The 27,686-nt window shown below is 33.8% G+C and overlaps 1 protein-coding gene across 6 annotated transcripts in view; it reads right to left on the reverse strand.

Moving 5' to 3' along the window:
* Window positions 1–27,686, reverse strand: part of KDM6A (lysine demethylase 6A) — a 198,554-nt gene that overhangs the window by 60,990 nt on the left and 109,878 nt on the right. For all 6 annotated transcript variants that reach the window (XM_019649665.1, XM_019649675.1, XM_019649645.1 and 3 more), the window contains exons 7-9: window positions 17,802–17,856; window positions 13,729–13,763; window positions 1,084–1,177 (exon numbers count right to left, since the gene is read on the reverse strand). In XM_019649665.1, coding sequence (XP_019505210.1) covers window positions 1,084–1,177; window positions 13,729–13,763; window positions 17,802–17,856 — 184 coding nt within the window. The remainder of the gene's footprint in view (window positions 1–1,083; window positions 1,178–13,728; window positions 13,764–17,801; window positions 17,857–27,686) is intronic.

Consider the following 27,686-nt stretch of genomic DNA (forward strand, 5'->3'; position numbering starts at 1 on the left):
AATTATAAATAGTGTGGATTTTAAAAAGCTCATATTCAAATATTAGCTGCATTAGTAAGCGGTCTATTCTAAAGGCATCACTTTGTTCTTTTTACTTAAGAACTAATATAAAGCCTTTTTACTTAAGAAGTACCAATGAACTTGTTTTCATTTAAAGATACAAATTCACATTACTCAAATGCTATACAAAAATCATTAAAAACAAATACTTAAATACTCCTATAATTTCTAACATTATGAACAATTCAAGTAAAATTCTAACCAGAGATTAAAAAGAAAATTAAAAGTTTTACATGAAGGCAATGTGTTTATTTTATATAATTAATGATATGATATGTATTAATATCATGAAGTGATAAAATCTAAGCTTAAATGATCTAAAATTTACATAGTCACATTCATATTACTATGTTGATTAAAATTAAGAATACATTAGTTGCCTAGACCAAAACCAAGTAAACAAAAGCTGAAACAAACAATCAAAACAAATCCAAATACCAAATACAGACAAGAAACTTGAGTCAATAACTAAGCAGCAAAATTAAATGTTGGAGAACTCCATCACTATCTTCTTGGTGATAGTGATACATTACATCCAAATGGCTACATCCCTTCATCTTTAATATTTTATAGACTTGTATGTGTACAGAAACTATGGCATTAGATATTCCACAATTTTTAGATAAAATGTTTTCATTAATATTATCAAAAGAGCTATGAAAGCAAGCTCACCAACCACTAAGGGACTTTAGGCAAATCACTTAACTTCACTGAGTGCTAAGCATATCTGGCATAAAGAAAGTATTCAATCTCCCTCGCCCATGAGTTAAGTATTAGAGGATAATTTTGAGAATTTAATATAATAGGAATAGCTGCACTAAAGAACTGTAGAACTGTAATGAGATGAACTGTGAGATGGGCAATGCTTGCCAAAGGGTGAAATATGTTGGTTTCACATTAATTCTATCAACTCTGGGCAAAGGATGGAGAACAGAATATATGAGCCACATATTTGCCATCCCTGACATGTAAAAAACATAAAGAGAAGTACTTATGATACACTAAATGTATACAATTACATACCTAACTGTTGTAAGACAGTTGCTTTTACTTGTGCAGAAAGGTTTTCTGTCTGCAAAAGTTGTTCATAAGCTTCCTTTGCAGAATGATACTTCCTCTAAAGAGCAGGAAAAAAAATTTGAAAAATAAAATTAATATCTTTAAAAAACTAGCTCACATATTAAGATTCACACAATACTGACACTTTAAACATATTTTTAAAAAACAATGTAAAGAAAAAGTGCTAATTTCATTACTGAATGTTCCTTTAACACTAGACAGCTGTGGTTAATAGGCTATGTTTCAGAGTACCTAACACTAGTAAAGCATTCAAATATAACAAAGTAGCACTAAAATATGACCTTTTAAGAATTTCCTAAATCTCAATTAGTAAAAAAGAAAATCACCTCAACCGTTTAATAACATAAATGATTTCTACTTTATTTAGTAACACGGATGAAGCTAGAGAAGTATTCTACCTCCAAGGACATAATCTATCTGCCTAGAAATGCCAAGTTCCCAAGTAACTTAATAAGAACAATAGAACACATGCCAGAAACACTTTACAAAATCTAAGTGCAAAAGCAGTTAAAATCTAAGTTTAAAAGATACAGTTACTGGTATAGAAAAAAAAATCCTATGAAAAATTTATAATACATATGATTTGAAAGACACCAAATCTCCCATTGGTACAGTTTAACAATGTAATATTTAAGGTTCCACAGACAAATTTCTAAATGAAACTATTTACCCACAGTTCTCTCCCCACAAGTACTAATATGACTGAAAACCATTATTGCTACAGTCGTAACGCTTAAGACAACTCCTAAAAAAGGAAAAGCCAACAAAGAAAATGTCATAAATATAACCTTTAAAACATACTCAGCAAAACAATGGATTGAAGTGGCTTTTATTCATGCCACTAACAGGACACAGCTGCCTGAGCAAACAAATCTTTCTCCAAAAAAAGTATGGACAGGCACAAAACTAGCTGTGTGAGCCTCAGGCAAATCACTTAAATTATGATTCAACATTCATAAAACAGGCAATGTCTGATCTTTATCCAGAGTTGTTCTAAGGGTCAAATGAGATAAGTAAAAAGCTATAGAAATAAATAAGGAGCTATATGAATACAGTATGTCAGCATAAGGGAGATTTGAAAGAACTGTCCATTGAGATTAACAGTAGTTACTACATAAACTTTTATTCATCAGCTTAATTAGTTCCCCCTAAACATTAATCTGATCCAAAAAAGTCAATTAGATAGTTAATGAAGGATAAGAACCAAGTCATTCAACTCAATTCCTTCAACTGATAAATATGTATTGAACAACTAGTACATAACAGGAACTGCTGGGACTGCAGTGTAGTGAAGAATACAGATAGAAAAGTGAATAAAACATACTGTATTGTGTCTAGTAACAGTATACTTCCCACAGGAAGAAAGAGCACATGTTAAGTTTAGAGTACTAGCAGGCTGGGCAGAAAATGCAGACAAGCAAAGACAACTTCACAAAGACCTTCCTAAACCATGTCAAAGGCTATATAGACTATATCTTAAGACAATGGAGTACCATTGAAATGAGTTCAAGCATTATGACCAGATTTATATTTTAGGAAGATCACTTTGTGGAATTACCTCAATAAATGCTAAAACATACTTTCAAGCAAGAGTAAGAAAAAACATCTTGAAAAACTGTTCGAATACTGAGAAACGTGGAAATTGAATTTCTACCTTATACCATCTGGCAATTGCATTCAAGTTCTAAATATGATAGGTAAAAGAGTCAAGCTAAAAGAAGAAAATGTATAATACTTCCTTGAGCTGGGAAAGAACTTATTCAACATGGCCAAAACAGCACAAATCACAAGGAAGAGTAAAGACCTGACTTGAAACATATAAGCAGAAAAACAGGCAATGGGCATAAAAAGCAACAAATGAAAAGGTGAAAATCATGTGAAAAGGGGTACATCTCTAGAAATTAGAAAATGCAAGTTTTAATGAGATACCAACTTCTACCCATCAGATTGACAAACATGGGGATGTGAGGAGAAAAAACAAAACAAAACAAAACCCACTCATGCCCGCTGGAAGAGGATTTACTTATTAAATTATGTCTGCAAATATGCTACAATCTAACAATCTCACTCTTGGGATATATATGCCAAAGAAACCTTCCCATATGTAATGTTCTAAATGGCACTGTTTGTAGTATCAGGAAGTTGGAAAACCTAGGTCTATGCCACACTAGGTGAGTGGAAACAAAATATGATGGATGCTTATAAAACATTAAATAGCAACTATAAATTGTGGATAAAAAGTAACCTGAGTTTATCTTTAAAGGTGTCTACTACAGTTTTGCCTCTGTTAAAATTGGAGTAGCATTCCACAGACAGCATTAAATTCTGGATAAAATATTGAAAGTCAACTACCAGAAAGCACTGGAAAGAAACCAAAATCTGTCAAAAACCACGAGTTAACACGCAGAGGAAAGAAATGGCACTGAATAGTAACCCCCTTTTTCTAGGCTTTTCACCTGAAGGCAGGCTCCAACTGGTTGGCTAGAATTCAAATAGAAGTCAGCAAACTTACTAGCTTGAAGAATTAGAGGACAGAGTTTGAAGCTGTCACAAGAGCTGGAGGTGAGGAGAGAAACCCCAGGAAGGAGAGAGTCATAGAGAGTGAACACCAAATTCTACAGTTAAACCCTATCCAAATCTCTGGTTGACCACTGAACTATGAGTGAACATAACAGATATCCAGCAGCCCAAAAGAACTAAAGAGAGATTTCAGCTGCTGCCCGCCACAGGGGTGACAGAGTTTAGAGTGTGATGACTTAAGCAAAGTTAACTAATAAAACAAAAATATCAATCTTCAGAAAAATATGACAGTCACTCACTCTCTATAATGTATTATTCACGAGATCCAGGATAACTTTACCCGACTTATAAAGACTCATGTTCAAAGGAAAAGGAAATTAATGAAATCAACTCAGATGTTGACATTTGCAAATAATTTTAAAGCAGCTATCTTAACAATGTTCACAGAGAAAAAGAAAAATATAATAATGAATGAATGGACAAGAAATCAGAGCACAGAAAAATAAATTGAAAGAGAAGCAAAAGGAAATTCTAGAACAGAAAAATATCTGAAATTAAAAAAAAAATCACTGGATAGACTTAATAGAAGATTGGAGATTTTTTTTAAAAGGAATCAAGTAATTTGAAAAACAAGTCAAAAAAAGCATCCAGACTGAAGCAAAAAAACAGGCAAAAGTTTTTTTTAAAGCCATCTAAGATGTATGAGACAATAACAAATATTCTACGACACATGTAATTGGAGTTCAAAAAGATGAAAGAATGGGGCAAAATAAATATTCACAATAAAATGGCTGAGAACTTTCCAGAACCGATGAAAGGCATCAAATCTCATATCCAAAAGACTAAAAACACATTGAGAAGTATAAATATAAAGGAAAAACCAATTCCTGGACGTATCAGAGTCAAATTCTTAAAAACCAAATGTAAAGAGAAGAAACTTGAAAGCAGCCAGAGAAAAATAATAAAATACAAAGCGAACAAGAATGATAGCCAACTATATGCAACCGTTATCAGTAATCAAATTAATTACATTGGATTGTCGGAAAAGTCATGATGTATTTTTTCTGTTTTTCGTTGCAAAAATGCGTCATGACTTTTCTGACAGCCCAATAAATGGACTAGACATTCCAAACAACAACAACAAAAAAGATTGCCAGAATACATTTACAAAAGTGAGAGCCAAAAATATAGTATTTGTTTTTAAGAGATGCACTTTACATATAATGACACAAATAGGTTGAAATAAAAGGATAGAAAAAGATACCAAGCAAAGAGTATAGACTTTAGAAAGCTGAGGTGACTAAATTCAGGTAAGATTAAGTAGGCTTCAAGGCAAAGAGTATTACTAGAGATTAAGAGGAATATTTAATAATAAAGAACACATCAGGATGACATAAAAATAACAGAGCTTGAAAATACATGAAGACTGTCAGAATTAACATTGATAAAATACTATTAACTAATATACATAATTTATTCCTGTTTCATCACTAATGTGCTTTTTCTGGACCAGGATCCAATGCAAAACCCCACTTGTGTCCAGGTAGCATGTCTCCATCCTTTCCTCTAATGTAGGACAGATCCTCCATTAATTTGACACTTATAAAAAGTACTGGCTGTTTATTTTGAAGAATGTCCCTTTGAAATTAATAAGTACCTTGTGGGGAGATATTCATCACATTTTTCATACATTAATCGAAATTTTTACAGTAAGAGCTATCCCCTTTCCCTCACTTATTTAATTACTCATTTATATCAGTATGAACCTTATATTTTTCTTCTGTACCTTATATTTTATTTTTTATATTTTATGCTGTAGCTTATATTCCATTATTATAATTATTTGCTTCTAAACTTGTGTCAGATTTGGTGATTGGGAACCCCATCCCCTCAATTGGCTCCTGAATCCTTTCCACATGCCCCCAGTATTTTTTGGCACCATGAAATGTTCCACAGTTCACCTTGTAGCATCCCTGCATAAGCTGTGGAATCATCCACTTCTCCCCAGGAATCCCTGGTTCCTTTTTTATGAAAAATCGTATTTAGACACAAAGGTCTGGGTGCTAGTATGTTCACTGCTGCTGAAGTGGGTCATTGCTTCTAAGTCGTCCTAGCAAACAGAGCTACGAAACATACTTTTTATGTACACACATACACACTATACGTACATATTCATTCTTGATCCCCTCATTCTTTTCTACAGCTGCATGGCACTCCATTACCTGAATGCATCACAGTTTATACAACCATTCTCCTATATATGGGCATTTAGGTTGTTTCCAATATTTCGCAATTACAAATAATGCTCCAATAGATATCTTTGTGCCTATAATATTTTCATATTTTGAAGGTTTATTTTTAAGGTATCCTCCTAGATGTGGAATTATTGAGTCAAAAGGTTAAGTACATGTAGTTTTGTTACATTATTACCAAATTCTGTCCTACATAGGATGTACCAGTATTCATTATCCCAATGCATGAGAGTGCCTGTTTCCCTTCCATAGTAATTTTTAATATTTTGCCAACGTGATAGGTGAGAAAAATATAGCGTTGCTTTAATTTGCATTTCTCTAACTCTGAGTTTGAATATCTTTCCATGTGTATAAGAAACATTTCCATTATCTTTTTTGTCAAGTGTCTGTTTATGGTGTTTTCCTATTTTTCTATTGGGTTTTTGTTCCTTTGACCCTCAAATTTTAAGAGTTCGTTATATACTAGGGATATCAGCCCTTTGTGGTATATGTTGCAAACATTTTCTCCCAGTTTCATAGATGTCCTCTGAATTTATGGTGTATTTTGCCATGTAGAATTTTTTTTTATATTGTTGAAACTGGTTATTTTTTATTGCCTCTGAATTTTGAGCCATAGTGAGGAAGTCTTTTCCTACATCACGTTGAAGAGGAATTCATGTTTTCTTCTAGTAGTTGTACAGTATCATTTTTTACATTTGGATCCTAATTCATTTGTAGTTTATTCCTGTGAACAGTTTGAGTTATGGGCCTAATTTTATCATTTATAAATGGCTACCAAGTTGTCCCAGAACCATTTATGAATAAATCGACCATAGCTCCAGGAATGTAAGATTATTATCATTATCATATACTCAATTTCTCTGTGTATTTGGATCTATTCCTGGCCCTTCTATGAATATTTAATTGGCCTATTTGTCTCTTCACATGCCAGTACCATACTTTTAATTATATAGGCTTTATTGTATATTTTAATATCTATTAATAACAAAGTTAGTATAACCTATACGATTTCCCCCCAGTGTTACCCTGGCTAATCTAGCATGTTTTTCCATATCAACTTATCTTACTCCTTTAAAAAGGTTGTTAGCATTTTTATTGATATTGTGTTACATTTATTAACTTAAGGAAAACCAACATCTTTATACTGTTGAATCACAGTATCTCTTTGAAGTTTATTGTGAGGTGCGTATTTAATTACTTTGCTGACACTATAAAAATTTTTTCTAACATTAGTAAGCTCTCTATTGTTGTTACAGGCTATTAATTTATGTATGTTAATTAGTGTCGCTAATTGATTTTTCTTGTCTACCTGCATTGGCTAATATCTATAGTACAATAATGAGGAACAATGGAGATAGTGGGCATCTTTGCCATGCTCCTGATTTTTGTGAAAATGTCTCTACTGTTTCCCTTTAAGTAAGATAGTGACTAAAGTAAATGAATTTTATTATGGTAAGAAAGTAACCCTTACTTCCTATGTCCAATAGTGTTTTTTATTGAAAATGGATATTGAATTTGTCAAACATTTCTTTAGCACCTATGATGACAATGATTTGATTTTACCTTTAGTTCTATTATTATGATGAATATTAGTGGGTTTCCTAATAGTCAATCAACCTTGTATTCCTGAAATGAATACCACTTGGTCATAGTATATTATTTGTTTAATGAGGTAATGGATTCTCTTTACTAATATTTTATTTAGTATTTTTAATCAATATTTATCAGTGATATCAGTCTGTAGATTGATTCTTTTTTGCACGGTCTTTATCAGGTTCAGGTATCAATATTATATTTGCTTCAAAGAGGAATGGGGGAAACAGTATGATGTTTCCTCGAAAAATTAAACATAGAATCACCACAAAATCCAGTATTCTACTTCGGATTATATATCAAAAAGAAATGAAAGCAGGGACTCAAACAGATATTCACACTCATTCATAGCAGCATTATTCACAATAGCCAAAAGGTAAAAGCCACACGACTGTCTACTGACAGATGAATGGATAAACCAAATGTGGTATATACATATGATGGAATATTATTCAGCCTAAGAAAGGAGTGAAATTCTGACACATGCTACATGTATAAACCTTAAAGACATTATGTTAAGTGAAATAAGCCAGACAAAAATGACAAATATTGTACAATTCCACTTATACAATGCATCTAGAGTAGTCAAACTCATAGAAAATAGAAAGTGGCTGTCAGGGGCTGGGTGGAGGGAGGAATGAGGAGTTACTGTTTAATGGGTACAGGGTTTCAGTATGGGATGATAAAAAAAAGTTCTGGAGATGGATGATGGTAATAGCTGCACAACAATGTGAATGTACTTAATCCACTGAACTGTAAACTTAAAAATGGCTAAAATGATAAAATTCACGTCATGTATATTTTACAATAAAGAAAAGAGGATACCAAAGCACTATGGCCTGTAGTTAATTTTTAGAATCAGGGATTTTTGTTTCCATTATATTTTTAAAATATACTATAGAATCAATAAATGCAAAAAGGACTTCATTATCAAACTTGTATTATCTCTCAAGATCAGATTAAAAGATGTTATAAGCCCCTCCCTTCAAAAAAATGAAGTTTTTCTTGATTTCCAATGCTCTGGAATAATCTAGAGTATTAGAATTATCTGGCCTTTAAGGGCTTAGTAGAATTCCCCTATAAAAATCTGGCATGGTGCTTTCTGTAGTGCATTACTTAATGTTCTCTCTTTTTTTTTTTTACGGAATTTGGCTTTTTATAACCTAACTGTAATGAAATAAATTTTGCTATCTGTATTTCCCTGGAAAGTAGTCCATTTCATTTACGTTTTCAAATTCATTTGCACAGAGGTCTGCTAAGTAGTCATCTATGATAGTTTTAACTTCTTCTGTTTCCATGGTTATCTTATTTTGTGTATCTGTGCTGTATCTCTTTTATCCCCCTTGGTCAAGTCAAGCTTATGGTTTATTTTGTTAAATGTTTTCAGAATACTAAAGTTTTGACCTATTAATTAGGTCTACCGTTTTTCTCTCCTTTTCACGTTTTCTTTAAAAAGATTTTCTTCCTCACAATACTGTTAATTTTCCTTATACTGAATCATCTTTGAATACATGGAATAAATGGTATACAATTATGACATACTGTATCTTTAAATATCAGCTGTAATTTATTTTTCTTCCTTCTGAATTTGTATAATATACATAAATAAAACCAGTCTACAGTATTTTGATAATAAACTATTGCTGTATAGTTAGAAGACAATGTTAAAAATGAAACTAATAAATTCTTATAAACAGTATTATTCATAACATTATTTGTAACTATTCCTCAAGGAAGAATACTTATATTATTTACACTACATCTATTGACACGGATATAATACTGCTTTACATGTACAAATAAGGAATGATTTCCAAAATATAATACTAAGTTTAAAAAAAAATTTAAGGAAGTTCAAGAGAATATACATAATTGGCTACAGTTTTAATAAAATAAAAACAAATATATATGCAAACATACATATGGATTTGCTTATATATGCACTGAGTTTCTCTGGAAGGATATGAAAAACACTGGTAACACTGGTGACTTTCAGGAGTAGGTGGCTAGGGAAAAGGAGGATACTTCCCTGTATATTCTTTCAGGCACTTTCATTTTGGATTATCCAAAAATAAGTAAGGTTTTAATAACAAAATTAAAAGGGAGAAATCCTCTACCTTTAATCTTTAAAGACTAATAAGAACTTAAATGGTGAACTTTTCAAGCTATTACATTACAATGAAGAAAAAGAAAAAAAGGCCAGTTAATACTAGCATTACTATTAGAAAACAAATACTTCTGGAGGTCTCAGCTAACAAAATGACAAAGATAAATAATTGATATAATTGTTCAAGAATAATCCATAATATATTTACTTGGAGATATGACATTATACAGAGAAACAAAAGTATCTTTATTTAGAGATCATATGATGATATACATAGAAACTGATAAATAAGAACCTAATTTTCTAAATCTACTAAGAATGAGTAGGGGGAGGGGATAACATCCCATTAAAATTATCCAAACCTAAACAGAACTACTATATGATCCACCAATCCCACTTCCGGGTATACTTCCAAAAGAAACAAAACCATCATCTCGAAGAGATATCTGAATTCCCACGTTCACTGCAGCATTATTCACAATACCCAAAGTATGGAAACAACCTAGGTGTCCGTCAAAAGATGGATCAAGAACTTGTGGTATATAAATACAATGGAATAGTATTTTCGGTCTTAAAAAAGAAAGAAATCCTATCAATTGTGACAACATGGATTAACCTGGAGGTCATTATGAATAAGCCAGAAAGAGAAAGACAAATAATGTATGGTGTCACTTACATGTGGAATCTTTAAATTAAAAAAACGGAGTGTGTGGGGGGGTGAGCTCATAGAAACAAAGAGTAGAAATGTAGCTACCAGGGGGTGGGGGTGGGTACAACAGAGAGAGGTTGATAAAAGGGTACAGTCCTGCAAGTTATAAAATGAATAAAGTCTGAGGATTTAATGTGTAACATGATAACTATAGTTGATAACACTATTGTATAATTGAAATTTGCTAAGAGAACAGAACTTAAATATGCTCATCCAAAAAGGGTGGTGGCGGAGAAGATGTGAGGTGATGTATGTGCTAACTCAATGGGGGGAATCCTTTCACAATGTATATACATATATCAAAATCATCACATTGTACACTTTAAATACCTTACAATTTTATTTGTCAAATATACCTAAATAAAGATGAAAAATAACTAAAAAAATGCAAAAAACTAAATGCATGATTAAATTTAACAAACTTAAGTCCTACAAATGGCCTCCTTTTTGTCTTTCAAATAGTATAAGCTCAATACCACAAAGCTACTGTACCTGCTAACACCTCTTTATTAGAATGATCCAGCAACACCACACACACACACACACACACACACACACATGCCCTCCCTCCCCCACCCCCCAGGTTGATTATATCACTGGCTCCTCTCTATTCAGGACTCAGCCCAAACAGCTTCTGCTCAAAGAGGCCTTCCTTAACCACTCCAGTTAAAAAATTATTCCATCACTTTTCAGTTTTAATTATGGCATTATTTATGAAGGCAAGGTGGAAACAGGGCTCTCAGGGTTTGTGAAATAATACTTTTTTCTACATTGATTAGCAGGAAGACTTCTTCCTACATAAAGAAAATTCCCTTGAATTATTTGGTTTCCCAGCAATAGCTACTAATCACATACGACTACTTAAATTTACATTTTAAAACTCCATATTGATAAATAAGGTCTATTGGTATGAATCAGCTGAACTATAAAAGGTAACATTCTATAGGTTGGGAGGCCTTTGCTTTTCTTAATTTTTCACCTGAAAATGAAAATCCTTATTATAGCACCAGAGTAGAGATTTTTCAATCCTTTCATATGCTTACAGTGTCATCTTTCTGTCATCTATTATATACTGTGCTCAGAATGAATTTTGTTCTGTTTTGTTTAATCTTAATGCGCACTAAAATTTATCAAATTAAATAATCAGTGGGGGGAGGTCCCTGTCCCTACATTACTTTCACAAGTTTAAAAATTAACACTAACAGACTTCTCATTAGCAACAATGAAAGACAGAAGACAACGGAATGTAAATTTCAAAGTCGTCAAATAAAAAAATAGAATTCCATGTCCAGTAAAAACACTCATTAAAAATAAAGGTGAGAAAACTTCTGGTTCAGCTACTGGCAGACCAGTGATCTCACTAAGAACTAAATAAGCTAGAAAAAAATCAGAACTCATCCTTTTGAAGGCAGCAGAGAGCTCCTGAGGTAATGAGAACAGGAGCTAAGACTCGAGGGAAAGAATTATGGAGAAGCTGATTTCTGTAGCTGCTTTCACCCTGGGGCCTTTACTGACTGGACAAAAATCAGCAGTTGGCAGGAGGCTGGGATTAGCATTGGCAGGTTAAGACACTAATCCACAACATGCATGTAATTCTCACATGCATCTTCTCAAGGTAGATAAAATCCCTAGAGTAGTAGGATATCCAAACCTAAGTGTGCATCAATTCTGATTCTGTGGGTGCATGGGTGTGTGTGAGGGGGTGGGGGAGGGGGGGTGGAGGCATACAGAAATTCAATGTTAATTTTTTAAAGCAACCCATTGTGGCTCAGAAGCACACCTTACAAATTATGTACAAATATAACAGTATTTTTTTCCCCTAAAAGCTGTTATAATATTTATGTTTCAGGTAAACTATGATTACCTAATATTTAGTCTCATACCAACTTATGCCTGATTTTCCATACCACTGCCTACAGTAAATGTCTGTGTTATACCTTTTATTGTAGAACTAAGCACAATCTGTCATACACAAAACTAATTTTGTAAAACTGAAGATTTTAATATAGCAGCCATAAAAGTAGTGATAATGACATCAAAAGGTGACTCTAATATGCCTTTCAAATGGTGACACATGGAACGGATATTTCAAACTTAAGAAAAAGTGAAACTAAAAACAATGCATTGGGCTGGCCGAGTGGCGAGTTGGTTAAGAGCTGGTTTGGGACACCAGCTCTGAACAGCAGAGCCCTGGTTCGGATCCTACGTGAGGGCTAGAGACACTGTCCTCTACAGCTAAGATGGTGAACAACAGCTCAACCTGGAGCTGGGCTGCCATGTGTCACTGGCAATGGCTTAGGCTGCAGCCCCTGCTGCAGTGGGCTGCCATAAGCTACTGTGTGTGTGGCCGGCAGCCAGCGTGAGCAGCCGGCAGCTGGTGTGAGCTGCCAAGAGCCGCCGTGAGTGGCCGTCCAATGGCCGGCGACCAATCTGCCTCAGCCGGGAAGAGTGCAATGATCACAATACCAACATGGGCCAGTGAAGCAACGCCCTCCACAACTAGACTGAAGAACAAAAGGACAGCAACTTGGCTGTTCCCCTTCCCTGATTCCCCAATGCTGCTCCCCTCCTCCAATTCCCCAATAAAATCTTTAAAAAAAAACAAAAAACCCCCAATGTATTATAACAACCATTTAAACATCTTGCAAAGAAAACTAGGCATTTCTTATCAAGAATAAGAGAAATCTTCTTAAATATTGCCATTTAAGCCTACAGATATTCAGGTTTAGTGGCAAATCATAGTAAATGAAACTTGTTTGTACACAGTAAGTACTCTGTGTAATAACTGCTTCACTAAGCAAAATCTTGACTACATTCAATAAGTTTAAAATGTATATAAGAGGTAGTGCCCAGGGCTGGCCGAGCAGTGCAATGGTTAAGAACTGGCTTGGGAAACCAGAGGGCCCCAGTTCGGATCCCACATATGAGGGCCAGTGACACTGCCCTCCACAGCTAAGATGCTGAACAACAGCTCAACCTGGAGCTGGGCTGCCATGAGTCGCCGGCGACGGCGTAGGCTGCAGCCCCTGTGGCAGTGGGTTGCCATGGGCTACCGTGTGTAGCCAGCAGCCAGTGTGAGCGGCCAGCAGCCACAGTGAGCGGCCGTCCAAAAGCCAGCGACTGATCTGCCTCGCCAGGGAAGAGCGCAATGATGGTGCCAACTTGAGCCAGTGAAGCAACGTCATCTACAACTAGACTGAAGAACAAAAGGACAGCAACTTGTCTGTTCCCCTTCCCCCAATTCCCCAGCACTGTTCCCATCCCCCCAATTCCCCAATTAAAAATATCTTAAAAAAAAAAAAAGAGGTAGTGCCCAGAACTACATTAAATTATCTGTATATCTGATATCCCTTACAATGATACGGGTGATCATTTTTGTTTTAAGTAAGGTAAGTTAAAACACTTACCTGGGTTTCATATAAGTGGGCAATGTGAAACTGAACTGCAAAGATGATGGAAAACAGAAATCAATACACCAGTGTTTGGGGTAAATTAATTAAGAATATAACATGTAAACCATAAATACAGTCTCTACTATACAGACTTGAGTAATAATAGAACACAACTTTTATTTTTAATAGAATATACAAATACACAAACATGATAAGAAAGCACATGTATTTATTGTTGGTAATTATCAAATTGGTCATTATCAAGTTTTGTCAATGGAATTAACATTAAAATCTATAGCGAGTATACTTCTTACAAATTTCAAAATGACAACCTTAAGCAAATAAAGAAAACTTTTATAATCTATACATTTCAAAACATGGCATTTAAAAACTGAGTTCTAGGTGAAAAATACGGTGTCAAGTCAGTATTTGAAAAAAATTAAAACAAAAGCCTTTAATTTTTTTCTTATACCATATGTCATATCAACATTTATAAAGAAGTCATAGACTAAGATGACACTGGTAATAACACACAGAGGAAATGAGTTGTTGCATTTCTCTATCAGTTCTTCAGAATTATTTTTAAAAAAAGAAAAAAAAAGGGCAAACCATTTGGAAGGCAAGAAGAATAAACAGTCCCCAAGATTAACAAGTATTGCCTTGAAAATCAAATAAACATGTCAGCTTATATTTTCAGCTCTTCCTGATACTGCATCACCAGAGTATGAAGGATTCAACAAAAGCAACAATGAACAAGGAATTAAAACTGGATTCTAGCTACTTACTATGATTTTCATTCCTCAATGACAATGTTCTATCTACCTGGATTTCAAGGAGTCCGGGAGCCTTTCAAAATTATATGCAGAATATTTGTGTGGATCTTTAAAAACCAGGTCCACAGCTATATTCAATTTCTTATTGGAAGAGTGCACCACCAACTCACTGATTCCTATAACTGTAGATTCACCAGGAAGGCTTGTTAAAAATAGAGATGCCTGAGATTATAATTCAGTGAGCCCAGGGCAAGGCCTGGAAAGCTGCCTTTTTATTCAGTTCTGTAAGGGATTCTGACACCTGTTCCCTAGACCACCCACCACCTGGCAACAGCTGAACTAAAAAACCATAAAGAGCAAAACAAACAAAATGTATAATGAACTTTAGAAACAATAACATTTTAGATCAAAAGTAAAGTACTATATTTCTCCATAATTATTAAATATCACGTTAACTAATCAGACATGAGGCAAAATAAAACTATCTGTAGATGAAAATCAGCTTTTTGTGAAAAGCACATAAAAACAATAATAATGGAAGTCCTACATATGCAAATATCCTCCCCTTCACCTACCTACATCTGTTGAGGGCTTTTCTTATTCCCCACTCCCCTTTGCCAACACAGCTCTCTTAGAGAGTTCTAGTCCAAATTTCACCTCACTACATCATTGGAGGAAGAGACTGGGTAAAGGTTAAGGGAATGAGGAGGAGATGGAAAATCTATGCCCATTTTCCCCAATCTTCTTACTCCTCTAATAAAGGTAACAAGAAGAAAAGATCAGTAGCCAGCTGGCATGGTACTACCATCCCAAACTTCCACCATGCTCAGTCCCAGTCCTATGTCAAGGGCTTCCCTATCCCATGAGTTACTAGATCCAGTGTCATCTTTTGCATTAGGAGTATGAAAACCACCATATATTTAAATTCTTAAAAGTCCCCTTCAAAGTGGAACATAACCATACAACTAAGAAAAAGCTCCACTTGGTAAGTCTCAATTAGTGGTATACATTTTTAACAAATATTGCCATAAAGGTTCTGAAATTAAACTTTATTCAAAAATTAATACATTATTTTTAGAATTAATTAAGTCTCAGAGAAACAATTTTGTCCAAAGGGGCAATCATATATCATGAAAAAGGTCTCACGTTATCATGATCCTACTTTTTGAAACATGAACTGTAACTAATCCCTCTTAAATAGCTCTAGAAACAAGTGTATCTACTTATTTTTTAATTGTGTAAATGAATTATACCATAAAATAGAGATTTCTCATATAGACTTCTTTTAAAAGCTCACTTTACTTTCTATTATCTTCTATCTTCACAGTATCACAAGGTAACAAAGAAGATTTCAAAGAATAGTCAAGATCTGTGGTATATACAATAGGTGATGACATTAAAAAGTTCAAAGAGAAATAAGTGTTACAAAGACAAAGAGCGTGGTGTTGAAACAGTAATGTGTGGCTCAAAGCAGATAGCCTACATTACTCTGTGAGACATCAGCCACTATTGTAGTTATCAAGTAATCATGAAGACTACCTAAAATAAACTACCCAAATCAACTGAACAACAATGGCCTACTGTCTCTAAATAACGCATGTGCCCTATTAGAGAGATCAACCTTTTAGCAAAGTCCTGGATCCAGGGAAACTCCCCAGGTCCTGGGCAAAAGAGGATGTCGGTCGCCCTCCCTCCTACTTCCCTTTTCAATAACCAACAGAAAGAGAGGCATAGTAAAAACTCAAAGATGTAGTCATGATGGGTCAAACTGTCCTCTTCCAATCTGACAGGCAAGTTTTCTGCCCTGTAGTACTCATTCTACATAGGTGGTTTCCTCTCAGGAGTAATGATCTACAAGAGAGATTTAATCTGAACACAGCAGAATAAAATGAGGCTTTATCAAAATATTTAGTTTGACGTTTATGAACGTCCCTCAAAAGTTGCCATTTAAACAGACAAGTAGTTATGAAACTTAGTTCTAAAGCATTAGCTATAAAAAATTAAGTGAAAATCAGCTGTTTTCTTATTCCCATATATTAATTTTTAAAAGATTTTAAGGGTCTATAGTCTAGATGATTTATATAACCTGGATATATAATTATGGGAAAAGTATAAATTAACCCTTTATAAATTAATATAGCCATGAGTTAAATTATTTTTCTAATCTAATCTCATCTTAGAAACTAAAATATTGCTGCATTTGTTTCCTTCTCATCATTTATTCTGCAAATACACTCATCAGTATAAAATCCTGAATTTCATTTAAAGAAAATAGAAATTTTTTGTTTTCTCAAGAAATCGCCTTTAGTAATATGAGATAACTGGTCTTGTTTAAATGATTATTTAATCCATGCTATGTCTTAACTCCTGTTATATGCAAGTTACATTCAAATTTCTACAGCTTTTGCACAGATTCAATCATTTTCTTGGGCATTTTTAACACTAAGACTAGTTTTCACTTAACACCTTCCTTTATGGTTAAAAAATGAAATCACTTTTAGTAAAATACTGACTTTCTAAAGTCTAGAATCCTTTGACTGATCTTCAATTTTCACTAAGAATGATTCAATTTTTTTATACACTCTCATTAAAATTTTTATTTTTCAAATAAAAGAGTTTTAAAGAAAGCCAGATTAAACCCAATGAATATTCTTAAAACTTTTATTAGCTATTTTAAAGTACACTAAATAAATATAGCAATATATACTTATTGATAAACACATCATAATCAATCCTATCTGCTTTGGGGAAGAAACCTACATAGAAGCATAAAATAATTGTCTGAAGGAAACCACTGTATCAGAACATGCTTCAGACACATTCTTTTTGAATTAATTGAAAAATGTCACCTCAAACTTTATATACGATGTACAAAACTATAATAAAAAGTCAAAGTATGTCTTCATAATTACCAATAATTTTAATATCATATAGGAGGAATCAGTGAGTTACCATATGTGAATTGTTATACACTCCTTTTTCCTAAAAGACTGTCAAACTCCATGTTTAATCCCCCCAAGTAATCTACAATATAATTAATATACACAAATAATCCATCTTGTTCATTAGTGCAGACGATTTTATTCAATATTTCAGTTCACTGGCATATCAACTTTAGACACAGGCTGTTCACAATAACTTGTCTCACATGGTCCATTTGTACAAGTAGCCATGGCAACCAATACAGTTAAATTCAACAATTCTACAAGAAAAAATTACACAGATTTATCACTATCATTAACACCACCACCACTACTATTTTCCATGAAGTGATCTGAATATACATAGAAAACTATGGTACTTAATAATACTTACTTTCAGCATTGGACAAAGTGCAGGGATTACAGTCAACCAAAGCTAACTGAAAATGCTGCAAGAAGAAAGTGAGAAAATTAATGCACTAAATTCAGTCATATAAATGCGTATTAAAATAATTCTCAGATATGTAAGGTCTAACATAAACTATGCTATGCAAATAAAACATACTAGACAACCAACTAGAATTACTTTGAACATTTACTGCTGACAACAGACAGGATGCTGAGAATGGAGAATCTGGGGAAGAATTAACCTTATCAAGTTATCCTATGTGTATTTTTGTTTATATGAAAAGAACTTCAGATGTTTAAGTATTCAAATAAGCAGTATTACTTATAAAACAGTTTAAACAGAGCACATTGTTATTTTAAAAACTGAAAATAAAAGTTCAATGGTATTAATGTCAGAACACCACTGCTTATCTCAAAATGAGATGTGAACTTTAGAAATACAAAAAATGACTACGAGAATTGTCATAAGGGTAAAATTATCTTGTGCTTACCAATTCTTCAATAATCATTGGACTTAGTGCCATTTAAAACTGTTTGAAATACTACAAAGAATGCACCAAATAGCTGTGTTCAAGTTCATTTATGAAACATAATTATCCTTTTAGAATGTCTGTGCTATTGTATCTGTAGGCAATATTAATCCACTAACAGTTAGAGCATCCACTTATCATATAAGCCTACCCAAAAAATTCTTGTTAAATTCAATGTATAACACTAATTTTTAACAAAACAAATCATAATCAAGAACACTGGGTGATATTTAACATCTAAATAGTATGTCAACATTAATCCTGGTATGTAAATTAATTAAGAGAAGACAAACAAGTACTAGAGTTGGTGTAACATCTTTAAGGTAAAAAGTAAATCTCTTTGAACGCTTCTAAAAAATATTTCCACATATGTATATTCAAATTTTTAGCATTTAAAGTAATCAACCGCCACAATACAATCCACTTTTTAAAAAAGTGACCACAGTAAGCTCATTCCTATCCACAATCCAAATATCTAAAGAGTTGTATTTTTTATAACTGCTGGACAAACTGAAAATTGATATGTATAATGACAACTTCTAGATGTAAGCCCCAAGAGTTCTTTATCAAGAGAAATAATCAAGTTTTCAATACTATATTTCAACAGAATCGACAAAACTGCACTTGTTCAACTAGAACTCTCAATTATTGAAAATAAACAAATGTCAGCCACTCAATGTTACAAGGAAAGATTAGAAAGCATCACTTGGTATGGACACAGTAGCTATTCTATTCATTCACGAACGTTTGCATAATTAGGCTAGCCTACATTTGCAGTACTCTTAATATTTCAGTGTTGTAGTATTCTGAATGGGCAAACTATAAACAAAATGACTATGACCCTTAAATATTGAATATTTAATCCATTCAACAAATATTTATCAAGGGTCTAGAATGCCCTTAAGACAATGCAGACACTAGGGATACAATGGTCAACAAAACAAAAGTGAAATGGTCATAGTTGATTGAATGAAAAAAAAAAAATCCAACATCTGAACACCTCAAGAACTGCTTTTATTTTCCCTTGCTCTACTAAGCAGATTGCGTATGTCCTCGAACATCCCTTTAGTATGCTACCATGACGATAGAAAAGACTATTTTAAAAAGTGAGTACTATGAAAGCAAAGCATGCTGTATAAGCAATTGCTTTCCTCTAGACAAAAAAAGCAGCACAGGAGCCACACATTCAGATTGTACTACATTTCTAAGTTTAATCTATCTTGCCAGCATAAATTAATATTTAGATAAGACAGACCTTTCCTAACTGAGCCATCAAAGGAAATAAACTGACCTGCAAAGAAACAGCCTTTAAGATGGCAATATTTTAGTTTTACTGTTACTTTGAAATCCCACAAAGAGCAGAGAGATGCATAATTCGCATTGCCCAGCTTACATTTCATCTATCAATACTCAAGGTCCTACAATGAAAACTGGCAGAAACAGTTCTGGCCCAGGTTTCATATAATTCTTAATCAATCTTAAAAGCAGCAATGAAGTCACTGATGCACCATTTCAAACCCACAACATCATGAAACATTAAACATTTCCAAACAGCAACAATATAAGAAAAATTACTTGGCAAGAGTACATATTCAAAAACATGCATATGAGAATGAAAGAACTTACAGAATAATTACTAAGTTTAAGAAACTAAGTAGCTACACAAAACCACCCCACACTGATACACCTTTTAGTAAAGAGAGATGAGGGACTGGGGATGACATGACTTCATAGTTTCATTTCTAGTACCTAAACCAGATGCAAAATAGATGTACCTATTAACATATAAATCAGCAGAAATAACTACCAATTGTGATAATTGGCCCCAGACGTGAAAATGTCATGGTAAAATATCCAGCACCTATCCCTGCAACCAACAGAAGCAGCTAGAAAATATCTGCACCTCATACCGAAATACAGCGGTACTGAAACTGACTACTGTTGGGTGAAATAATTATGCAGTAGAGGCCTCTGCAGTTCAAAGACTATATACAAACCTCAAGGCAGAAGCACTCTACAGAAAATTAATTTTCAAGCAGGAAGATTTACCTAAGACATTTTTTTAATGCTTCAGTGATTTTCTTTTTATAGAGCACTTCTGGTCCAATTTAACACAAGGTTCGATTCATTACAATTTCTGTTGACATCTTTATCACCAAAGTCACCTTTTGTTTTAAAAGCTTTTGACTTGTTCAATATTTCAAAATAACTTTATAGTATTTTGCTTTATATAGATAGACTAAGGAACTTGATTTCTATCTGGAGGGAGGATATCAATATTCATGTAATTAACACATAAAACTAGAGTTTCAAGACTTTATTTCCCTTTAAATTGTTTTACTTCTAGCAGTAAGTCTGTGATTCTTCAATTGTAGAACCCTTTAACTGTATTTCCAATCCTAAAGACAAGCAATGAGATAACTTTTCGTAATTGATAATTATGTATCTACATATAAATTATTAATTTGGAGCAATGTTTAGATCCAGATCTAATCTTGGATGTTCTGATTCAGTGGGTGGGAGGTGACCCTGTGAACCAGATGAAAGCTTCTAACAAATTATTCCAATGCACAGTCAGGGTTAAATACCATAATTTTAAAGTTTTTAAATTGTGTGCCTGCCCCCCAAAACCTTACTTCAGAGTATGTAGACAAGGTGTGTCTAGGTGATACTGTTGTCTATATTCAATTAGGATAGACACAGCCTTTTAGGAATAAAATGTTGGCAGCCAGCTTTTACTCTACATGCCAGGCACTCTACTATGGCTATGCATCTATAAACACAAGGCCCACTTAATTTTGTAATAGAAGTTCAAAGGACAATTCCATAACAGAATCCAAAAGACATAGATGAAAGAAAGGAAAGGTACTTCAGGCTGAGAAAACAAGTTATTTTTTACACAGCCCTTATGAAACAAGGTTTTATGGATCATTTAAGTGGGAGAAGGGAAGGTGTCCGGTACTCTTTCAAGACAAAGGCAAATTATTTTTTTTCATTGTTACAGATTGCCACAGTTCTGAAAGTATGATTAAAACCAACAAACTTCATTCCTAAAACAAACAGTCTATGATAAATGGATGAGACTAGGGATTTGGTATCTGAAAATAAGACACAGAACTAAAATTGGTAAGTTCTGGCAGGGCTTATGAGACACATTGTGCGGCCAAGCTAATCTGGCTGAGGTGCTCTCAAAACTCTCCAACTCAGTTCTTCCAATTTTCTTTGTAATGCAAGGTTGTTACAACAGTTTCCTACTACACATCAATAACTAATAGCTAATGGATCCTGACAATCTTCACTCAAAAAAGAGGTTCCTTCTTTGAAGTTTACCAATCTGGTCTCTTCAAAAAATTTCTTTAACACAAAAGTTAAGACAAAAGACACTGTTACTGAAGATGTTCAAAATCTTATTTCTAGCCCTTCTTTTTGGCTCCAGGCTTATAATTGTCTATACCAAGAGCTGATATCCATCAGATATCTCTAACTCAATATATCCCCCAAAACACCCATCTCCATTTAGAGCCTTTCACCTCCCAATCCAAAAACCTGTTGCTACTTTATCCCCTTACTTTAGTTAACAGAAAAGTGATTCAGGCCTATAAATGCGGGATTTCTTCCCATAATGAATCAGTTAATACACTAATTCCTGTATTAACTCCTTAAGATCTCTAGGATATATTACTTTTCAACCGTGCATCCACTCATCCATCCTATGAGAACTCATTTACCCTACTGATCTTGCTCATCTTTTTTTCCTATAACTATGTTCTACCTAGTCTCCCAACTCCTCATTCCGTCGTATTTTACACAAGTATAGATATGCAACTAGTTAGAAATTTTAAAACAGTGGTTCTAGTTATATGTCTAATTTTACACAGGGTTGACTTAATTTTCTAAGTTCTTTAAATCTAGTGTATAATTTATATTCATGTTAAAATAACACTGATATGTACACAAGTTACAAATACAAGGTGAACATGATATATATTTTATAAAGGGGATAATTCAACAATTTGAACTGTAAAATGTTGTGGACTACATTTTGAACTACAAAATGTTGTGGACTACAATTTGAACTACAAAATGTTTTTGTTCCAAAAAAAAAAAATGTGACAATGACACACCGAATGCTTCATAAAGCTGCATTTGAAGACCAAGTATTTAAAACCACAAATTTAAGTAGTCTTGATTAAGCACCAAAAATACTTTTTGATTAGAAATGACTTCTTGTAGTTATAATACACTTGAGGAGAGAAAACTGATATAGGAAACCTGGACTCACCCTAACTCCTCAGTATTTGAGAGGATGGAGACTGTACATCTATGTGCAGTGATGTCCTTTTCAAACATATATTTTGGAACAACTTAAGTAATTCAGCTATTTATACTACCTCACACTTGAAGGTATATAACAGAACTCAGGGTAGAAATATCAAATGGAAAACCAAAACTGGGTGGGCAGAATGAAGTGGAGAAAGCATAATCAAATGGTTATATAAACCAATTAGGGGATCACCTCATACCAGAGAATAATATCCAGGAAAGATTAAAAGATAAACTACAAGTTGATGTGTAGTGGAAAAAGGAAGGGCAGGGGAAAGATATCTGCCCACAAATGAGGAAAAATGGACAGAAGACAAAATAAACAGCGATAACCGTCCTCTTAACAAAAGAAACAGTAATGTCATACTCAGGTGAAACTGAGTTCCACTGCTAATGTGGGAACTGGGGAGATGTTTAAAGATACAAGCTTGTAACTAGCAGATAAATAACTCCTGGTGACCTAATGCATAGCCTAGAGATTATAATCAACGGTACTATATTATGAACTTCAAAGTTGCTAAGAGACTAGATCCTAAATTGTTCTCACCAAAAAAATAAATTAAAAAAAATTATACAGGTGTTTAATGCTAAGGTGATAATCATATTGCAATACATAAATGTATCAAATCAACACACTGTACACCTTAAACTTGTACAATGTTACATGTCCATTTTATCTCAATAAAAAATAAATTTAAAAGGCCAGAATTTTAAAAATGCCAGCAGGAAGAGTTGAGCTATTCAGCATTATGAAGGAAATAGGACAGGGGCAGGCATGAAGAAATAATAGCAACTTTCATTATCTTCAGACAACTAAACTAATAAAAACATGCTGTTAATGCTTCAACAAAGAAATATTACAGATATTTTAGAAACTTAAGGCATGGTTAAAATTAATTTAATAGCTAACATTCAAATTCTCAGCAAGTATTTGTATAACAGAGTTCACAGTATCTTAATTAAATGAAACAAATGATTTATGTATTCTACAATAAATAAAGTAATAAAAGACAGGAGGCATTTCAGAGATTACAAAAGTGGTCTCTAAAAAGTATATATTATCATGCCTTTACTTATTGCTTTTGCCTTACTGTCTTGGCATTAAAAAAAAAAAAATCAATACAATTCCTGAGTCTGTAACAGATATAAGATCAAAGGAGACACCTGGAAATGAAGAAGTTCCTGGAGAAAAGTGAAAAAAGTCAGAAGTATTTTTTCACTCACAAGTTTCATGTCAAATATAACAGCAGAGGGGGAGACAAGCTGAATGAACTAGTTAACAGGGGCATTAGGAGAAAACAACTGTACTGTCACCTTGTATAGAACAAAATCTGTTATGAGATGATAAATAAAACTAGCCTTTCTCTTTTTTTCCCCAGTATTCCCAGCCCATTCTATAAGAGGCATTTTATAGCCTCTTCCATTTATCTATCCATTCAAGAAACACTGGGGTAAAATGCAAAGCTAACACACAAGTCTCATTTGGGGTCAACCCATTTCCTTTGAATTGTCTCTGTAATTCTTATCGTCATAATCCTTTCACAGTAATCCCTTCAACTAGCACCTCATCCTCAAATACCAAATTTTATTTTATTTTTTTTTTAGCTGAGCCATCCTGCCACCTGTTGGCAGCTCAGCAGCAGCTCAGCTCAGGCCGGGAATCGAACCGGCGACCTTGTTGCTCAGCGCTCACACTCTTGAGTGAGCTCTTAACAAACTGAGGCACTCGGCTGGCCCTCAAATAGCAAATTATAAGGGAAGTTATACTGGTATCCTCGCAAACTTTCCACAGGTTCCCTTAAAAGAGACACCATCTTTAAAAATCCAAAAAGTTCTAATGTTGACATATTTTAGGGAAACTTATATATGTAAATATTAGGGAGAATTTCTATATAATCCTCATTAAACAGATGCACTGGCATTAAATGACTAAATAATATGGGTGTTATTTTGCATTTATCATCTTATTGTTGTTTGTCAGATACTTTTATATATACCTTATTTAATCATTACAACAATCGTGTGGGGTGGGTACAGTTATTCCAGTTCTACAAACACAAAGAGGATCAGAAGTTAGGCATGTTGCCCAAGGTTACACATTTAGTTACATGGCAGGGTCAAATTTTAAAACTAAATTTGCTTGCTCTGAAAGCTGTTTACACAGTACCAAAACAGAAGGAATCTGTTTCAGAGAGACATTTTGGGAGAAATGTTATTACCAGAGATAGAAATAAAACAGGAGGCCCATGTGTGGGTGAAAAGAAGGAATCTATTTGAAAATAAACTGTACTTTATTTAAATAGTCCACCAACTAAAACATACTGTATAGGCAATATCCCTCTTTGGGCAGAGGGAAAGGAAATGAAGTAGAGATTGTTTACACCAAAATACTCTTTACCCACCCTTTACTCCTCCTCCCTTAGATAGGAGCAGTGTATTTAAGGAATTGAGCCCTGCTCAAAAACTGGGCATAACTGGTCTAAGAATAACCACATCTTTGATAAGGAATTAATTGAGAATGGCCATGTGGCCTATTTCTGGCCAATGAAATACAAAATGCGGTCTTCTTCAAGAGATCAGAGGAAGTCAGGATCTTTCCCTCAACTAAAAATGTTGGTGCCTAAAATTTCTCCTGTAAATAAACAAGGAATACTGGAGAGAGAAGCCATAAAAAGCCAATACCAAGATGAGATAAAAATCAAATGAAACCTTTTCATTACTGGGAAGAGAAGTATCAAGGACTCCAGAAATTATTTTCTATGTTCATACAAGTGAAATAAACAACAGGATGATGCCAAATGTTTTAAATAAATGGAAAAAGGCCTAAAACTAGAAGACTGCACTTACTTAAGGCAATTTTGCTAAAATCGCTATGACTTGAAGATTTGGTTAGTCTTTAGCTATGTCTGAACATATCAGTTATATACAAGAAGGTTTCTGTTGAACATGAATAAGCAGGAATACTTTCCATTAGCCATGGAACGCTGTCCAACACTGTTTCCCCTGATTTACGGGGATTTTAAATAATGACACCTTCATGGAAACAGAGATTTGCATGCATAGAATTAAGATACCGCTGTACTGATATTCAAAGATACCAACATTCCATTATTTAGGACATATCTGCTTCCTTCTTTCCACTCATATATGAGGTACAACAATTAAGTTCACAAACTCATCCTTGAAAAAATGCTCACTGCTGAATATCACTACATACCTCACTGCTGAATATCACTACAATCACCTTCGAAGTACTCCCCTTGGGAAGCTATGCACCAACACCAGCGCCTAGCCCACCCTTCAAAGCAATTTTGGAACTCTCTGGAATGGCTATCAAAGCTGTTGTCGTATTACCCTTGATGTCCTGAATGTCATCAAAATGTCTTCCTATCACTTTTCCTTTATCTTCGGGTAAAGAAAGAAGTCATTGGGTGGTGACCAGATCAGGTGAGTAGGAAGGTTGCTCCAATAGCTATTTGTTTACTGGCTAAAAATGCCCTCCCAGACAGTGCCATGTGAGCTGGTGCATTGTTGTGATGCAAGAGCCATGAATTGTTGGTGAAAAGTTCAGGTCGTCTAACTTTTTCAGTCAGCCTTTTCAACATTTCCAAATAGTAAACTTGGTTAACTGTTTGTCCAGTTGGTACAAATTCAAAATGAGAAATCCCTCTAAGAGCAAAAAATGTTAGCAACATTGTTGCAACAAATCCTCCAACTTAACTGTCATACCTCCTATATTTCCTGAGCAACACTTGCCAAGCTACTACCCAAACACTTCAACACATAATAGGTACGTTGTAACAATGTTGTAAAATGCTCAAGTAAGTTTATTTTGTATTATAAGACATTTTAAGAGTCTTTGTTAGCTAATGCACACTGCAAATGTCAAAGTAGGGTAAAATATGCAAGGTGGCATATTTGAATTTATTTTCCATTTCTAATCCACTCACATTCCATAGTATAGTCTGAGAAATGCTGCTCTAGACTTGAGGAAAACTGATAACTTCCAGGCATTCCTTCTTCTTCACACTACTTACATTTACCCTCAGGGCCTATTCCTCAAGCACTTACCTTTGACAACTGTGTGACCTAAGTACTTCACAATCTACTTGTTTTAGTGTTTGTGGCTGTCTCTCTTTTTCTTACCATCAGCACTGTTCTTATAAACTCATGAAAGACAGAAACGTATTTGCATAATTGTCTACTTTAAAATTCTAGAATAATTCGACACTCTCAAATATGGTTTTTAAAAAACCTTCAGTAGTTCCTTATCAGCGGATTGAAATTATTGTATTTTGCCATGTGTAATGTGCACCTTTTTGCTGAAATTTGTGAGGGAAAAATAGGACACGCATTATACATGGGAAGTACTAATTCCATATATGTGTATATGTGTGTGTGTGTGTGTTTAATTGTTTTATTTATTTATGCTTATGAGTTAAAAGTGTAACTCTAGATCAATAAAGATATACAAATGGGAAATAATACCCTGGTACACGATATTTGGTTTTGTTGAATTTACAACGAATTTGCAACAATGAAGAGTTCTTGGCCTTCTATGATGTGTAAACATTGTAAATTTGTTACCTGTACATAAAATTTCTTATACCTTGTATCTGTTTTTACGTTTTATAATTATGTTACATAAAATTTCTTGTACTATGTTAAAAAATAAATGCTAAAATTCCTTTATAATACAAAAAACAAGTACCTAAATGTAAACAATTAAAAATTGAATTAAAAAATTAAAACAAAAGATTTTTTCCCTGAAAGTTTGGGCCAAAGATGTGGGTGCGCATTATACATGGGAGCCAATTATACATGGCAAAATACAGTATAGCCTACTATATAGTCATTTATCATTCTTCTCTCCTTCCCTTCAAAATCAAGATAATCTGCATGGGAGCTATTTAGAACATGGCAATCATTATAAATAGCCATAAATTCACAAAAGTTAAACTTTTTTGTTTCTAGAACTTCTAACCCTTTCAAAAAGCAATACTTTTATCATGCAGAGA

Source organism: Hipposideros armiger, unplaced genomic scaffold, assembly GCF_001890085.2.
Source record: "Hipposideros armiger isolate ML-2016 unplaced genomic scaffold, ASM189008v1 scaffold_7, whole genome shotgun sequence".
Taxonomy (NCBI): domain Eukaryota; kingdom Metazoa; phylum Chordata; class Mammalia; order Chiroptera; family Hipposideridae; genus Hipposideros; species Hipposideros armiger.